The sequence below is a fragment of the Hibiscus syriacus genome, unplaced genomic scaffold (assembly GCF_006381635.1).
Source record: "Hibiscus syriacus cultivar Baekdansim isolate YM2019G1 unplaced genomic scaffold, ASM638163v2 tig00110213_pilon, whole genome shotgun sequence".
NCBI lineage: Eukaryota > Viridiplantae > Streptophyta > Magnoliopsida > Malvales > Malvaceae > Hibiscus > Hibiscus syriacus.
The window spans coordinates 121,970-136,779 of NW_024062630.1; the positions used below are offsets into that span (position 1 = coordinate 121,970).

General features: G+C 32.1%; 1 protein-coding gene and 1 pseudogene across 1 annotated transcript; both read left to right on the forward strand.

The window, feature by feature from the left end:
• The first annotated feature begins 4,231 nt into the window (after positions 1-4,231).
• On the forward strand, positions 4,232-10,408 carry LOC120113751 (annotated as a pseudogene).
• Positions 10,409-11,989: 1,581 nt separating this feature from the next.
• Positions 11,990-14,259, forward strand: LOC120113752. The gene is made up of 3 exons (XM_039134800.1): positions 11,990-12,080; positions 12,610-13,334; positions 13,985-14,259. Exons 2-3 carry the CDS (start codon positions 12,716-12,718, stop codon positions 14,188-14,190), a joined length of 825 nt encoding a protein of 274 aa, XP_038990731.1. The 5' UTR covers positions 11,990-12,080; positions 12,610-12,715; the 3' UTR covers positions 14,191-14,259.
• Positions 14,260-14,810: the final 551 nt, after the last annotated feature.

Consider the following 14,810-nt stretch of genomic DNA (forward strand, 5'->3'; position numbering starts at 1 on the left):
AAATTAATAATCATTTATAAATTTTGAACGTTCGATGATCAAAGTGATATCTTTAACATATCTCAACGACAAAAAATGTATTGCGAAACAAACAAAGCCTTCATTGAATTAAGAAAGGTTTTAAGCTCTTTAATTGATGTCCATGAATATTTATCATATACAACAGTACAAGATGAACGAAATGAGACAAAGTTTAAATCTATCCAACTTGATTCGCTTTATAATCAATAAGGGTTGTAGAAGTTAAATTTTACGTCAAATTTTTTTATGTCGAGCGATTACGCTTATCAATTAAATAAAATCCAAAATTTTGATAATCAAAATAATAAAAAAACCCAAAATTAATGTATTCTTTGAAAGAATTGAAGATGGATATATGTATAGGGAAATGAGAGCAATGTGGTTGTGAAATAACACATGTAATTGGAATCTAGATAAGCCGATGAGAGCCATCCATTTATGTTTGAAAAAGATTGAAACAACTATTTATTTATATAAAAATAAAATATTAAGAGAAAATGAAACAATATAATGCATGGATTTGAGAAGATGAGATTGTATTGTTCAAACATATACTTTAACTGTCAACATAAGGATAGCTGTTTGAACTCCATGGAATTAAAGTAGGGATGGGCATGGTTCGGGTTTCGGCCGACCCTACCCGACCCTAAAAAATATATCATCCACCGACTCGAACCCGATCTGACTTTTTAAGATAAAATTCGAACCCGACCCAACCCAAAATACTAATAAAATATTATTTTTATTAAATAAAAAAAGTGATTTAATTGAAAAATAATATATAGAGGGTCATTATTGTAATTATTCCTAAATATATAATGTAAAATTATATTTTTGGGCTTGGCCGGGTTGGGTATTTTCTACCATAAACTCGAATCCGACTCGACCCGAATATCACATTTAAAAAATCGACCTGACCCGAACCCATTTTAAAAAAAAAACTCAATCCGATCGGAGTCAATTCAAGTCAAAATCTATCGAATTCGGATCTCATGCCCATCCGTAAATTAAAGGTTGGTGGGTCATTGAAAATGATAATTGTTTTGCTTGTGTTGAGGGGTTTTGGACCACAGACGTGGCCATCTTTTCAGATGTTGCATTTACATTGTGGGCCTTGGCCTCTCTTTATTTGATGTCAACACTTTCTTTTCTTTTTGTCAATTTGTAATTTTTTGGATTTAATCTTTCATATGTTACATTTACAAATAATAAAATATTTGAACATGTAAGACAATATATAAAAATATATATTTTAATTATTAAAATTATAAAGTTATTAAAATATGAAAAAAGAAGCTCAAATTAGTTTAACAAAGTTATTACTTTTTTTTATTAATTAGTTCAATTTGACAAAGAGATTTAAAAGTTCAAAGGCCGAAAGAGATTAGAAAAATCAAGAATTAAAATATATTTTAAAAATTCGAGAAACAAAAATATCAGTAGATCAACTATAATTATCAAAACAATCATTTTTCATTTGTTGATCATTTAAAAGAAAATTTATGATCTTATGATTAGGATTACTATTAATATTTTGATCCAGAACTTAATTCATAATAATAATAAATAAATAAAAATCTAAAATATTACTACTCTCAAGTAAGTACACCTAGTCACTTAGCTAATATATAGATACATACGTCTTCACGAAGAATCAACATTATCCAAGTGGAACTTTTGAAGTGGTCCAATGAACAAGTAAATTTTATTCTCCCTTAATTCGAGTAATCAAATCTGCATAGACATACGAGTTTATATATAAGTCTTTAAAAAAATATCAAAATAATTATCATCATTAAATACAATCAAAATAGTATGAGAATAGCTTCTCAATTAAAATAATATTCTCAAAATAAGCCCATTTTAACAAGGTAATACACCATTGTATTAATAATTCACTGAACCTAATAAAAATATATATGATGGAAGAAAACTGAACATCCGTTAATAATAAGAAATAAAAAATCACAAAAATAAAATACTAAAACTTATATGAGACAAGATAAAAGTTTAATATATTTTTATAAGAAAATAAAATTTGTATAAAACAAAGAAAAAATTAAATATTTAGAATATCAAAGATCTATAAAATAGACATGTAAAGAAAATATTGTTAGATAGCTATGAGTGATTCTGGAAAAAATAACAAACAATTAAAATTGTTGTAAAAAAATTGAGAAAAATTAATTTTAAGTTTTTTTTTTCAACCAAAAATAAGGTAGAGCTTTCTCGAGTTTTTTTTTACTTGAAATGTTATAATTAATGCAGGAAACTGCAGCGTATTGGCAAGCATAAGGAAGAGACGACGTATAAAACAAATGTGTACAACAATTACAAAATACTGTCCACGCCTTGCCTTGTACTAAGTTATGTAATTTACTTCTCCATGTGCGCCTCTCTCATTTCCAATGCCGTATTCTTCATGGGTAGTTCTGACCTCCAATTATGTATATTTAATGGGTAATTACATAGAATATATACATTTTTGTAATTTTGATAATATTTTGTATGAGTAATACTAGTTAATTACATAAATTCGTAATTATTTATCTAATTTAATTATAATTTTAATAATTGAATATTACACAAAATGTTTATAAAAATTGTAACATTTATATAATTTGATAATATATTATGTGATTGTCTCTTAAATTTATTTTATTTCAAGATGCTCACTCTATAATTTCCCTTCTTTAATGCTAAATATATAAAGTATTAATGGGTATTAATTTAATGATAAATTTATTAACCTTATATGGTTGTTGGAGTATGAATATTTAACATATTAGATCAAAACTATCAATGTAATATGTAATATGTAATATGTAATATGCATATTTATAATTTGATCAAATATTTTTAATGTACTTCATATTACATTAAGCTGACATTTAATTCTTAAATTGTCGGTTAGATCAATTACAAGACATGATTGATATAATATTGATATTTAAGAATTTAATTAGAATATTTAAATGTTTAAGAACCAAATTAAAATATGAATGATAATTTGGGGATCTTTAAAGGAATTAATCGTAAATAATTATATAGGATGAAATGTGATTGGACTGGCTAGGGAAACAAGAGTCACTTCACCCAAGCAGATCAGAAGCCTACATCCACATCTTAAGCCCATGTATCATCTGGAAACACACGTTTTATATTTATATATGGGTAAAATACATAACTGGCTACTCCATTATTAGTATGATTATAAATAGATCATTTAATTATCAAAATATAAATATATCAATCAATTAATCTATTGTTACAAATTCATCACTTTATCATTAAAAATAAAATAGACAGTAAAATCAAGTCACTTAATCAATCAATTGTAACAATCAGATCACTCAATTTATCAATTGGAACAATCAAGTCATTTAATTTATCGTTTAAAGCAATTAAATTACCCAATTTATAAATTGTAATGATTAGGCCAGTGAAATTATCGAAGTAACAAATTATGAAGATATAACAAATCGTAATTTCGATTCAAGACATGAGTTGATTAGTGTTTTTCTTAGGATGATGTTAGGTAGCCATAGGCTATTTAGGAAGTTGTACATGGTTTGGTTGGTGATTGTTATGGTGAATAATTGCTTATTTGATTATCGTCCAATGTTTGATTATCTGATGGTGTTGATTTCCTATCTCAATTCAACATTGGTCAATGATGATAGTGTTAATAATAATAATAAAAACATAGATGGTTGTGGTAGATTAGTTCAATAATGACATCTGACAAGTGATGATGGAGATAATCAGAAATCTAAAAGAAGGAAAAGCAAAGAGACAATAACATCGACGAAAGATAAATTAAATAGGTGATATGGAATTTGGATGGTAAAAAAGATGGTGGAATGGAGAAGAAATAAAAATGAATTAGAAGAAAGATTGAGTTGGTATAACCATATAAGATTTAAATGTTAAAGATGAATTTTTTAAAATTAGGATCATACAATATGACTAAGTTTATAATTATATCAGTGTTATTATTGCCATATAATTTATTTTTTAACATTAAAGGACTAATTTGTTACTTTTATTAAGTTAGGTGATTAATTTATAATTTTGTACAATTAGACAACGTAGAAACAGTTTCTTATAATTAGGGACTATCTATATAGTTTACCCAAAAACCTTGAGCGGTTGCTTCCCGTACGACGAGTCGAGATGAAGACCGTTAGTTGTAGTTGAAGAAGTAAACTCGCCTTGTAGATTAAGAACCAACTCTTTACATTCGGTACCCAAAAAAAAAGGTATATGAATGAAACTTTGTTATTGGATCCCGCCTAATAAAAATGTTGAATTGCCCAGGTAATCAGTCTCTTGGATTTGATTTTTATTTTTCAAACTCTTTGTTGTCAATTTAATTGAAAACCCTAATTTCGTCAATCAACGAACAATTATCACTCGATCAATCTTTCCAAAATTTGAAAACTATGATGTACGACCTTTGTTTTTTCTTCTTCTTTTCTTACAGAGCTGTGGATATGAAAGAAAAGAAAACACTCTCTCAACTAAGGCGCATTTTAGCGAATTGTACTGCACAGGTTTGTCGATAAGGCCTTAAATTGCTCTGCCTACTCAGTGTTATTACATTTAACTTTGGAATTTTTTGTTTTAGCAGTTAGCATTACGATTTAAGTTTATGTATAATGAGTAGTTGAAGTTGAAACTTGAAAACAATCAGTACATAATTACGGAAATATATTATTGCTGTTGAAATTTCTTTTCACTGAGCTAATTGTTTCAACTAAAATGTTGTCTTTGCAGGCAAAAGAATACGGGGCCTGTGTTGCAGCTAAAATTCCGGAAGTTGAACGTGATATGTGTTTGAAAGAATTTCTTGCACTGAAGACATGCATGCAGAATACGGTATCTATTGTCTATGATTGCTTAGAAACATATTTTTATATATTAAAAGAAAGAAGTATACTGTGGTAGATAATTGGGTTGCATATAACTTAACTTCTTTCTTCTTGAAAAAAGTGTGCTAACATTAAAGTTCTATGCTATTTTTGGTTTTTAGCTCCGGGGAAAGGTGTTACATTTTGAGCTTTGGGTTTGAAAGTTGTATGATAAGGTAAATCCGATAAACTTTTCTGTTTATTCTTTGATGCTAGTCTTTAAGGTGCGAGTCATTCTTTATTTTACTCTTACTATCTTTTGTGCCTTTTCTATGTTATTGTTCTCTAGAAATTTGAATTTTGAGGTTGAAAATACGACATAACCTTAGAAGAATGGCTGGGAAAGCTTCAAATACGCAAGCCAGTGTTGGTGGTTTAGGTTCTGGTGCCATGTCACATGTTTTCATACAATATCTCCCTCTTCGTTGCAACATTCCTGGGTCAAGGGGTTTCTATTATGATGATGGAAATAAATAGCTCCTCTCTCCTACATCTGACCAGGTCTAATAGTTCTGAAGTTGAATAGTATGATAGATTTTTTTTGATATTGCTGTTCTATATTTTACATTGCTTCCTGCACAGGTCTTTTCATGGAAAACTGCTCCATTTTCTCCAAATGCTGCCCCTAACATTGATTCAATAACCGAAGGGCCTATCTGCTCCATCCGATTTTCTCTAGATGAAAACTGCAGTCCAACGGTCCAACACTTCTATACAATTTTTGCATAGAGAAACAGGTGAAGCTTTCACTAGAGTATTCTGGGTTTTTTCTGGACAGATTGCCCATCATGTGATATTGTAGTTGTGAAGACCAGGTAGGGAGAAGCTTCCTTTACTTGCACATTGGATAACAATTTTGCATTTGAATATCTTAAACTAATATTTTATGTGAGAATTCAGCTTCAATTGACATATGATTTTTCTGAAAGGGGATAAAATTTCATGTAATAGAAATGTTTCTTTGAAGCTGAATGCTTAGTTTACTATAACTTGGATATCTAATGTATAAGCTTCTAGTCTTATTCTATTTATGAGAATTTTTTTTATCACCTGCCACTTTTTTGACTTCTCAGTCAAACCCCACCCATAACACTCAAACTAAGCTTGAGTGCGAAATTTGGAGTTGCCAACTATTTAGCATGCATAAAAAATGTTATTATCACCTAATCATCCTTTATTCTACTCTTGTTATTTATAGCAATGATACTCTTTCAGGTCATGCAACCAGGTGCAGAAGCTTTAGAACTTTTGTTTCAGTCATGGCACCATGGATTTTCTTTTGCTATTGATGCATGGAACTTTGCTGTCTTTGTTGCATGACCAAAGACATAAGTGATGAATATGAAAAGAAAGAGGAAAATGATTATTATTTCAGAAAATATTTGCTGTTAGAAATTTTACCAGTACCTCCATGGAGAATGAAATTTGAAAGTTATTTTTGGGGAGATACTGCTCTATCATGGATCCAGATTAAGCAGCATTTTCCTCAGCTAAATCAACAATTTTCCTTATATTTTATACACTTAAATTTCATTTAGCAACTTAAATGGATTGTGCATCCTAAAATCATCAAGTCAACCATCAAGACATGCAATTACCATTGTCCATGTTGTTGAAAATAATCATCCTTATTTTACCTTTTTGAGTTATGTTGCATGTTCTTATTTATGTTTTCCCTTAGCATGTTTCTACTTCTATTGTCAGCAAAGGTTTTATGTATTCTATTTACTGAAATGGAATTTAATTGCAGTAGGTTGGACTTGTTTGCTTATGATAATCCTTCGAAGTCACTTGCCTTAGTTGAGACAAAGAAAATGGCTGTTAGTTGGTATGCCTATAGGCATGAGATTAGATTGTTACTTCTTGCTTCAGGAATGCAGTGCAAGTCTTTCCATGGATTTCAGGTATGGCTATGAGCTTCACTAGCCCAATTTCTAGAATCCTCTTAGATTTGCTCTCTACTTTGGCTGGACAACGCTTGCTCCATGCAAGAAAATAAACAATGAAATTGGTCTTGGTGGTAAATGTGAGAAAATGGTAAAAAATTGAAATCACTCGACTACTAAGTGCACATGACTGTAGTATTCACGTGCCTGACTCCCTTCTGATAGGGAGCCTTTAATGACCAGTACAGAGAGGTTATGATCCTTTTTGTCCCTAATTCCAATGATTTGATAAGTTGCTATCTCTTCTTATCTTCAGCTTTCATCTGCTGGGATTATTCGATTACCAAAGTTTGAGATGGGAATGGCTAAACCTAAAGCTAACAGTAAGCCTGTCCTTGCTTCTGAAGATGTTTATATCGTCACTGTGTATGGTTCTTTTACCTGTTTTTGCTGATACACTAAACTGCTTGCTAAATCGTATATATGTTTATTATATATGCTTTTTATACTTTTGACAGCTATGGGAGAATATACTGCTTGCAAGTTGATAGAGTTTCAATGGTACTGCATTCATATAGATTTTACCGTGATGCTATTATCCAACAGGTAAGTGCTACTCAAAACTCCCTCTAGTTCCTTTCTGTTACAGGCTTTATTCAATTGGTTTTGTGTTGGAATCATAACCTTACTCATTCCATTTGCAGGGCTCATTACCAATTTATTCGAGCAAGGTTGCTGTGAGTGTGGTTGATAATGTGCTACTTGTGCACCAAGTAGATGCGAAGGTTGTTATACTCTTGACATATTTTCAGATTCTCGAGCTCCCATATCTGCTCCACTTCCTGTACTTTTGAGAGGCTTTCCAAGATCCAATAATTTTACATCTCGACCCAGCACCAAAGAAAGTGAAAGTGTAGAGGCCTCTGGTTCAAATGATAACGAAGCAATTATTTATGGAGATGGCCGGACCTTTTTGGTTCCCAACCTTATTTGTGATATTGCAAATAAGTGTTTATGGAAGATCCACTTGGACTTGGAGGCAAGTCTTGTTGGTCATACTTCTTTAATTTGTTATAGTTAATTCTCGTAATTGCTGTCCCCTTTATCTCCTTGTAGGCAATTTCTGTTAATTCCTCGGAAGTTCCATCAGTATTAGAATTCTTGCAAAGACGGAAATTGGAAGCCAACAAGGTCAATTCTCAGCCAACTTTCTTTCTCTTTCCACAATGAACGGTGATATAATCATTGACTAGTGTTAATATATATTGTTCCGATATTTCAGGCTAAACAACTATGTTTGGCAATTACACAAACTATGATTATAGAATGCAGACCTATCACCATGGTTGCCAAGGCAATGGATGTTTTAGTCACCTCATATGCCCTCTCTCTGAAAAATGGCAGTTATTTCAAGGGAATAAAGACTGAGAGGACCTCATTGAGTGTGTCAAATGTGAGTGGCCCAGGGCAAGGCATAGACGTAAACACTGGCAGAACAGATGGACTTGGAAAATCCGTCCAACACGAATCTGCTTCCAGAGTCAACAGTGTATCTGTCAGTAGGCCTTCAAATTATTAGTCTTCAGAGACAGAAGACAGTTTCAGCTTTGACCATAAAAAATCAGCTCAAATGATACTCAATTTGATGGTGGCAAAGTGGATACAGGTGCTGAAAGTTCTACCACTCATAATCCGTTAAATGCTAGTGTTTCTGAGCAGCAGGAGTCTCATCTCACTTCACCTGCAATTTCACCTGATGAAATGTACAAATTTGTATTTGTTCCTATCAAGGAAGAGATGATTGGAGAGCCTTCTTATCTAGTTTCCATTATTCTTGAACTTTTTCGAAGGTATGGTAATCATTTGAAGTGGTTTAGGACTCTTGTGTATAACAATTCTAAAGTATTCTTAAAATGGGCTTTAATCTTCTAAAGAGCTACTATAGTCATGTTCTGGATATATAAACAAACCTCCCTGTTGTGGATAAGCTTGTTGTCGAATCGTGTTTTCTTAACCATTTAATGTGGTCAATAGAAACATAGATATTCAATAATTCATGTCCCGGTTACTGTGAGGAAGTCCTTGGCCTACCCTTCAACTGAGCAACAGATTTTATGTGGCCTTATTACAAGTCTTTGGAACTTGGAGTTAGAAGTGTATAATATACGTGTGTACATATATGCATCAAATAAACTCTAACAAGATATTGCTGCCCTTCCTTTTTAGAGCAGTTATAATGATGCTCTGGGGAAAAAATGGAAAACAAAATATAACCGTGTCAAGAGCAGGTAGAAGAATATTAAATGCATGGTCTAACAAATACACAAACAAAGCTAAACCCATGCTTATTGACTTACATGGTTATGGTATTCGTATGAAAAGGATGTGTGGGTTTGGTTTGTACTTTGTTCCGTGAAATCTTGTGTGTTTACTTTCTGCAGTGCCAATTTGGAAAAGGTCAAAGTGCATCCAAATCTGTTCGTGTTAACTATTCAACTATTGGCCTGCAGTGGACAATATGCAGAACTTGGTTTGTTTGTCATAAACAAGGTTTACAAGTATCTTTTTACCTTCGCAATAAGTGTTCCTTGGAAAAGAATGAAAGTATTGATGTTTGATGTAGATTGAAACTTTTTAATAGTTCAATTTCTTCTGTTTCAGATTATTGAGCCCTAGAAAGAAGTTGCTTTACAGCTGCTAGAATCTGGTCGTCAGAATTTTCAAATTAGGAAACTGGGCTCAGGTATGCTGAGGCAGCTTTCTTTGCATCAGGATTATGTATTGTTACTGGTGCAAGATGGATATTATCTTGAAGCTTTACGTTATGCACGGAAGCATAAGGTAATCCTTCATTTGATGGCTGCATTTGAAAATAAATATGTTAGTTGTTTATGTAAAATGCCAATTTTATGAATCTAGAACTGTGGGCGTAGTATTTCTTCATCCAGCCATCGTTATTAAAGTTTGTTGAGATATTTTAGGCTTTCATGACCTGGACAAAGAAACCTTGTCTGGTTTCACCAAAATGTTGGTTAATTTTCCATGCTGTAACTATGCATATTTCTGAACAATAGGTTGTTACCTAATTCTTTATTTTGAAATTGCTGGAAAGATATAGGTATTTGATGGCATTTCCTTGAAATACCCATGTCCGGATTTGACCCTCCTCCAAATGCATGGAAAACTTAGAAAAATCTAAACATACCCGTGTTCAGCACATATTCACATCTAACACTGGCACTTGAATCCGAGTAACATAGGGCATTTCACCAAATCATAGTTTAAATTGTTTCAGGTGACTACCATTCAGCCCTCGTTATTTCTGGAAGCAGCATTTACCTCCAATGACCCGCACACCTGTCTGCGGTTTTGAGATTCCTTTCAGATTTCATTCCTGGCTTTGTAGCACTTCGGATTTCTTTACGTACTACTGCATTCTGAATGAGATGAACTCTTCTTCAGTTGTTGCATGAGTGCAGACACGAGAGACGACAAGAGAGTAATTGGCAGTCATAATAATAGGTATGCAATTTGCCGTTTTAAATTATTTTATCACTCTCTAAATAAAACCATGACAATCATACGAAATGTAGAACATAACAAGTGAATAGTCAGAAGTAGATTCATGGCAATGGCAAAACAAGTATCATTCTTTTCTTCCTTTCCCCCCACTTCTGATGTACTAAACATCTTTATTTTAATATTTGAACAATCTGTTCAATTTCCAATTTCCATCCATTGTTTTTTTTTAATGATAAATTTCCATAAATTATCAGATTTCTTTTATTTTGTTCAATTCAATAAATTTCATTCTTCGTATGTAATTTTTTTATCATTTTAATCTTGATTTTACAAGTATTATGTTATTTTTCTGGTATAATAACAGTTCAACTATAATTTGTTGTTGCTATAGGAAAACTTATTAAAAAACTATATGGAAATTCAGGGATGGTGCATTGTGATGGAGGGTAGCGGTTTAAACTTTCATCATTACAAATGGTTAAATTTTGATTTTCATCTCTATACTATGCTCAATTCACGGATTTAGTCCCCTGCATTTTGGCTTGGCATAATCCGGTCTTTTATCGTTGTTGTCGTTGTTGTCGTTGTTGTTTTCTAGTCCATACCACTAACACTGTTAAAAGTTTTGTTAGTCGATTGATTCGATTTTTTTTATATAAAAAAAAGGACTCAAAATTACTTGTGATTTAAAAGGTAAAATTATGGATTATCGGAACAATAATTTTCCGTTATGTTGTTTAAATAATTTGAACTCAAACCTTGTGATTTGGATTTTTTTTTTTTGATTCCATATCATTGATTAATGGAGTTGTTTTAACTTTTTTTTTTTTTTTGAAAAGGGAATTGTTTTACCCTGCAAGTGATTTAAACTAAAGCAGAATATTAATAATGCTGGACGAACTCAAATAGCCAGAAATTAAATCTAATCTTACTCTTTCTTATAAGAAAGAAAAACTATACTCAACGTTATCATTTTTTTCTTTCTAAAAGTTAAAAACAGGTAAAATATTGTTATAAACAGATTATCAAATCATTAACACTGGAATAAATATCTAATGTGGTTCTGTATAATACTATTTCTAGTCTCAAACATTCATATACTATATTAATTTTATCATAATTTAAAATAATCAAATAAATTTAACTTTTCATATTTTTAATCAATTTAGTCTTTTTTTAATACTGTTAAATCAATCGCGATCTATTATGGATCAAAGCAGTAGTTTGATAAATGTATTATGTCACAAAATAATCATCGATTATTGATAAATTGTTATTATGCTTAAAAATTAATAAGAAAATAGTATGATATTTTTGGAAGAAAATAAACAAAAATGATGAGATTTTTAAATAAGTTAAATTTATTAAATTATTTTTTATTAAGATCAAATTGATAAAATATATAAGTTTTAAGGATTAAAACTATCATTATCCTAGTAAGTATCATTATTTCTTCTAAAATTTAACGACAGAGTAATTTTTTATATATAATATTTTAATTGAATGACATATTCATAACTTTTAACAGGAAAAAGTGACCCATTTATTACAAAACCTATAATTAAGTGACCTTAAAAAGGATAAGTCGGGTCAAATGAGAGAGCATTCGAACCCAATTAGCCAAAACTCAAAAGATGATGGGCTTCCCATTGAGCGCCGAGTCTACTCCTTATCTTCTCCTAAACCTGTAAACAGCTGGCACTACTGTGCTCATGCCTCAAAGAAGTTGCTTTGCCAGGTTAGTTTGCTTCTCTTCTGTTCTTTTCCTTTGTATTTCCCTTCAAAATTTATAAACAACGAGAAAATATTTCAAAGTTTTTGAAACAGTAGATTTATTGGCATAAAAATAATTGAGGGCCCTCCGCAAATAACCTTGTTTTTCTAGATAAGCTTGTATGGAATGGATGTTCTCTTTACAAGTTCTGGGCATAATTGCTTATGCTGAATTATGGTACCCAGACTTTGTTTGCTTAGATATTATTATTTAATTAAACATTCATAAGAATTAGGACTTTCCGTTTACTCTTATTTCTTAGCTATCTGATTATACATATTAGGGAGGATGTTTTTGGCTTTCCGGTTTCCATTGTAAATTTTCATATTATGTAGATTTTGAGTAATTCATGTATGCTTGACGTTTTCATGTTGTTCAACATGTCATATATATACATTTCTATACATATAATTTCATGTCATATTTGTATCTTATACTTTTGAGTCTATGGTTAAAGCATAAAGCATTGACATTTTACTGTTGTTGATGGCAGGAAGCTAGTGTAGAAGGGGATGTTTGATCTTCTTAAAGTGTATTCTAAAATTGCTTGCATTTGCTCGATTTCGACTAACATTATTGAACACACTAGTTAAGCTTCAATGGGGTCACTCCTGGTACCTTCCTCTTTACACCTTCCATCACTTTCCCATAGGTCCTTTCCTAAACTTCAGTCTCAACCTCGACATATTAGCCCTCGCCTATCCCATTGTGATCGATACCTGTTTCGCCTTTCTTTTCAGCCCATTTTTTCTTGTAAGTCATTACTATACAATCACCAGCCCTTAGCCGTAGCTGCAAATGCTTCGAGTGAGGGGGTGGTGTCAGTTATCAATATTGAAGATTTCAATGAAAAAAATTGGTCGTTTCTTGATTCAGATGAGTTAAATTCTGATCAAGCTAAGCAGAATATCGAACGCATCAGATCCGCCGGAAATATATCAGACACTTCTAGGGTTCTAGTTTCGGTCGGTTCAGAAGGATTCGTGGATTATTTAGTTGAATCTTCACCTAGTCAACTGTTGCTTGTAGTCCATGATTCTATATTTGTGTTAGCCATGATTAAAGAAAAATATGATGAGGTTAAGTGTTGGCAAGGGGAATTGATTTATGTTCCTGAGAAATGGTCGCCATTGGATGTTGTATTTCTCTATTTCCTGCCAGCTTTGCCTTTCGAACTTGATCAGATCCTTGCGGCAATGGCTAAACGTTGTTCATCAGGTAATCCATTTTTAACGGAGGTCTTCCATGGAAGCTGCTCTCAACCTGGCGTTGGGGGCAGCCTACTATCCTACCTCCCCCTTATCCCATTATATATGGGAATAGGGTCAGCTATTTTTTTATATATTGTTTGTGCTACAACTATGATATTTTCATGGTTAGAATGCAATAGCTTCTGATATAATAATAGAATGTTGGGTTTGAACTCTTAGTTTTAGTGATCAGAGTTCAGTCATTAACTTGGCAATTGAACCTATTTTGTCTACATTAGTCCGGCAAATTTTCCCAACTTTGTCCTTGAAATTGAATTTTTAGTCCCTTTGATTCCATGACACAAGCTTAGAGTGTGTCATCACCAAAATGGACCAAATTGTCATTTTTTAAGGAACCCACCCCCCCAAAAAAAAACAATACTAAAAGAAATGCCTCTACAAGGTCGGGCAGCCAGAACTCAGAAGTCGACACTTTCAAGATTTTTTCCATCCGTAAGAATTATCCTAGAACTCTCCAAATACATGGAAAAACAAAATTGAACATGCTGATGCCAGACGTGTATTGGTAACCAACACTGAGTGTATATAACCGTTTAAGCCATTGTGTTCATTTGTTGCTTCTTCTGCAATGTGAGATTCTGACTGGCTTTTGTATAGGTGCGAGAGTGGTGATTAGCTATCCCCTAGGAAGGGAAAAGCTAGAGCAGCAACGGAAACAGTTTCCTGACCTTATAATTGGAAACTTGCCGGAGAAAAAGCTGTTGCAGAAAGTTGCAGCTGATCATTCCTTTGAGATGACTGAATTTGTAGATGAGCCTGGATTTTATCTTGCTGTTTTGAAATTTACCAAGGCAAACAGTTAACTTTGTTTTTTGGATTTGTACTTAAAACTATGGTCTTCATTGTTAAATCAAATCTTTGGGTTTTACAGATTATGGTTCCCTGGTGAAATTTGGTCTCCCAAATGACAAGAACTTGGTGAAGAAGATCCCATTTTTGGGGACTGTTTGTTCTCCTAGATTGACTGGGATTTTTTTTGGTTTAGGGTTTATACTATTTAAGAGGATATTAGATGTCTAAGCCTATTCGAATCTGCAACCTCCACGTGCCTGCAACAATATCGAAGTAAATTGAATCAGAACCCAATTGGTTAGTTTTTCTATACAAGATGCAATTCTATTTTGTTTCAGCTCCAGATTTAACTGTATTAGAGGTGTAATTGGGTAGAATTTGATTTTAGTTGTAAGAACTCACTGCAGTAGAGGTGTAAATGAGTTGAATTGAATCCAAGTAAACAAAAGGTTGAGGTTGACTTGAAATTCGTGGCTCAAAGCTTATTTTGTGCATTGTTGAGCTTCACTTGTAAACCTTGGTCTTGATCAGATTCAATTAAACTCGTTTATTCAAATAACAAATGAGTCTGATTTTTGACTTAAAATTTGATTATTATAAATTTAATTCTTTATTAACTATATAAAGCATA

Coding starts and splice junctions, on each gene's coding strand:
- LOC120113752 (XM_039134800.1), top strand. CDS start 12,716: ATGGGGTCACTCCTGGTACCTTCCTCTTTACACCTTCCATCACTTTCC. Junction 13,335..13,984: donor GGCTAAACGTTGTTCATCAG/GTAATCCATTTT, acceptor GCTTTTGTATAG/GTGCGAGAGTGGTGATTAGC.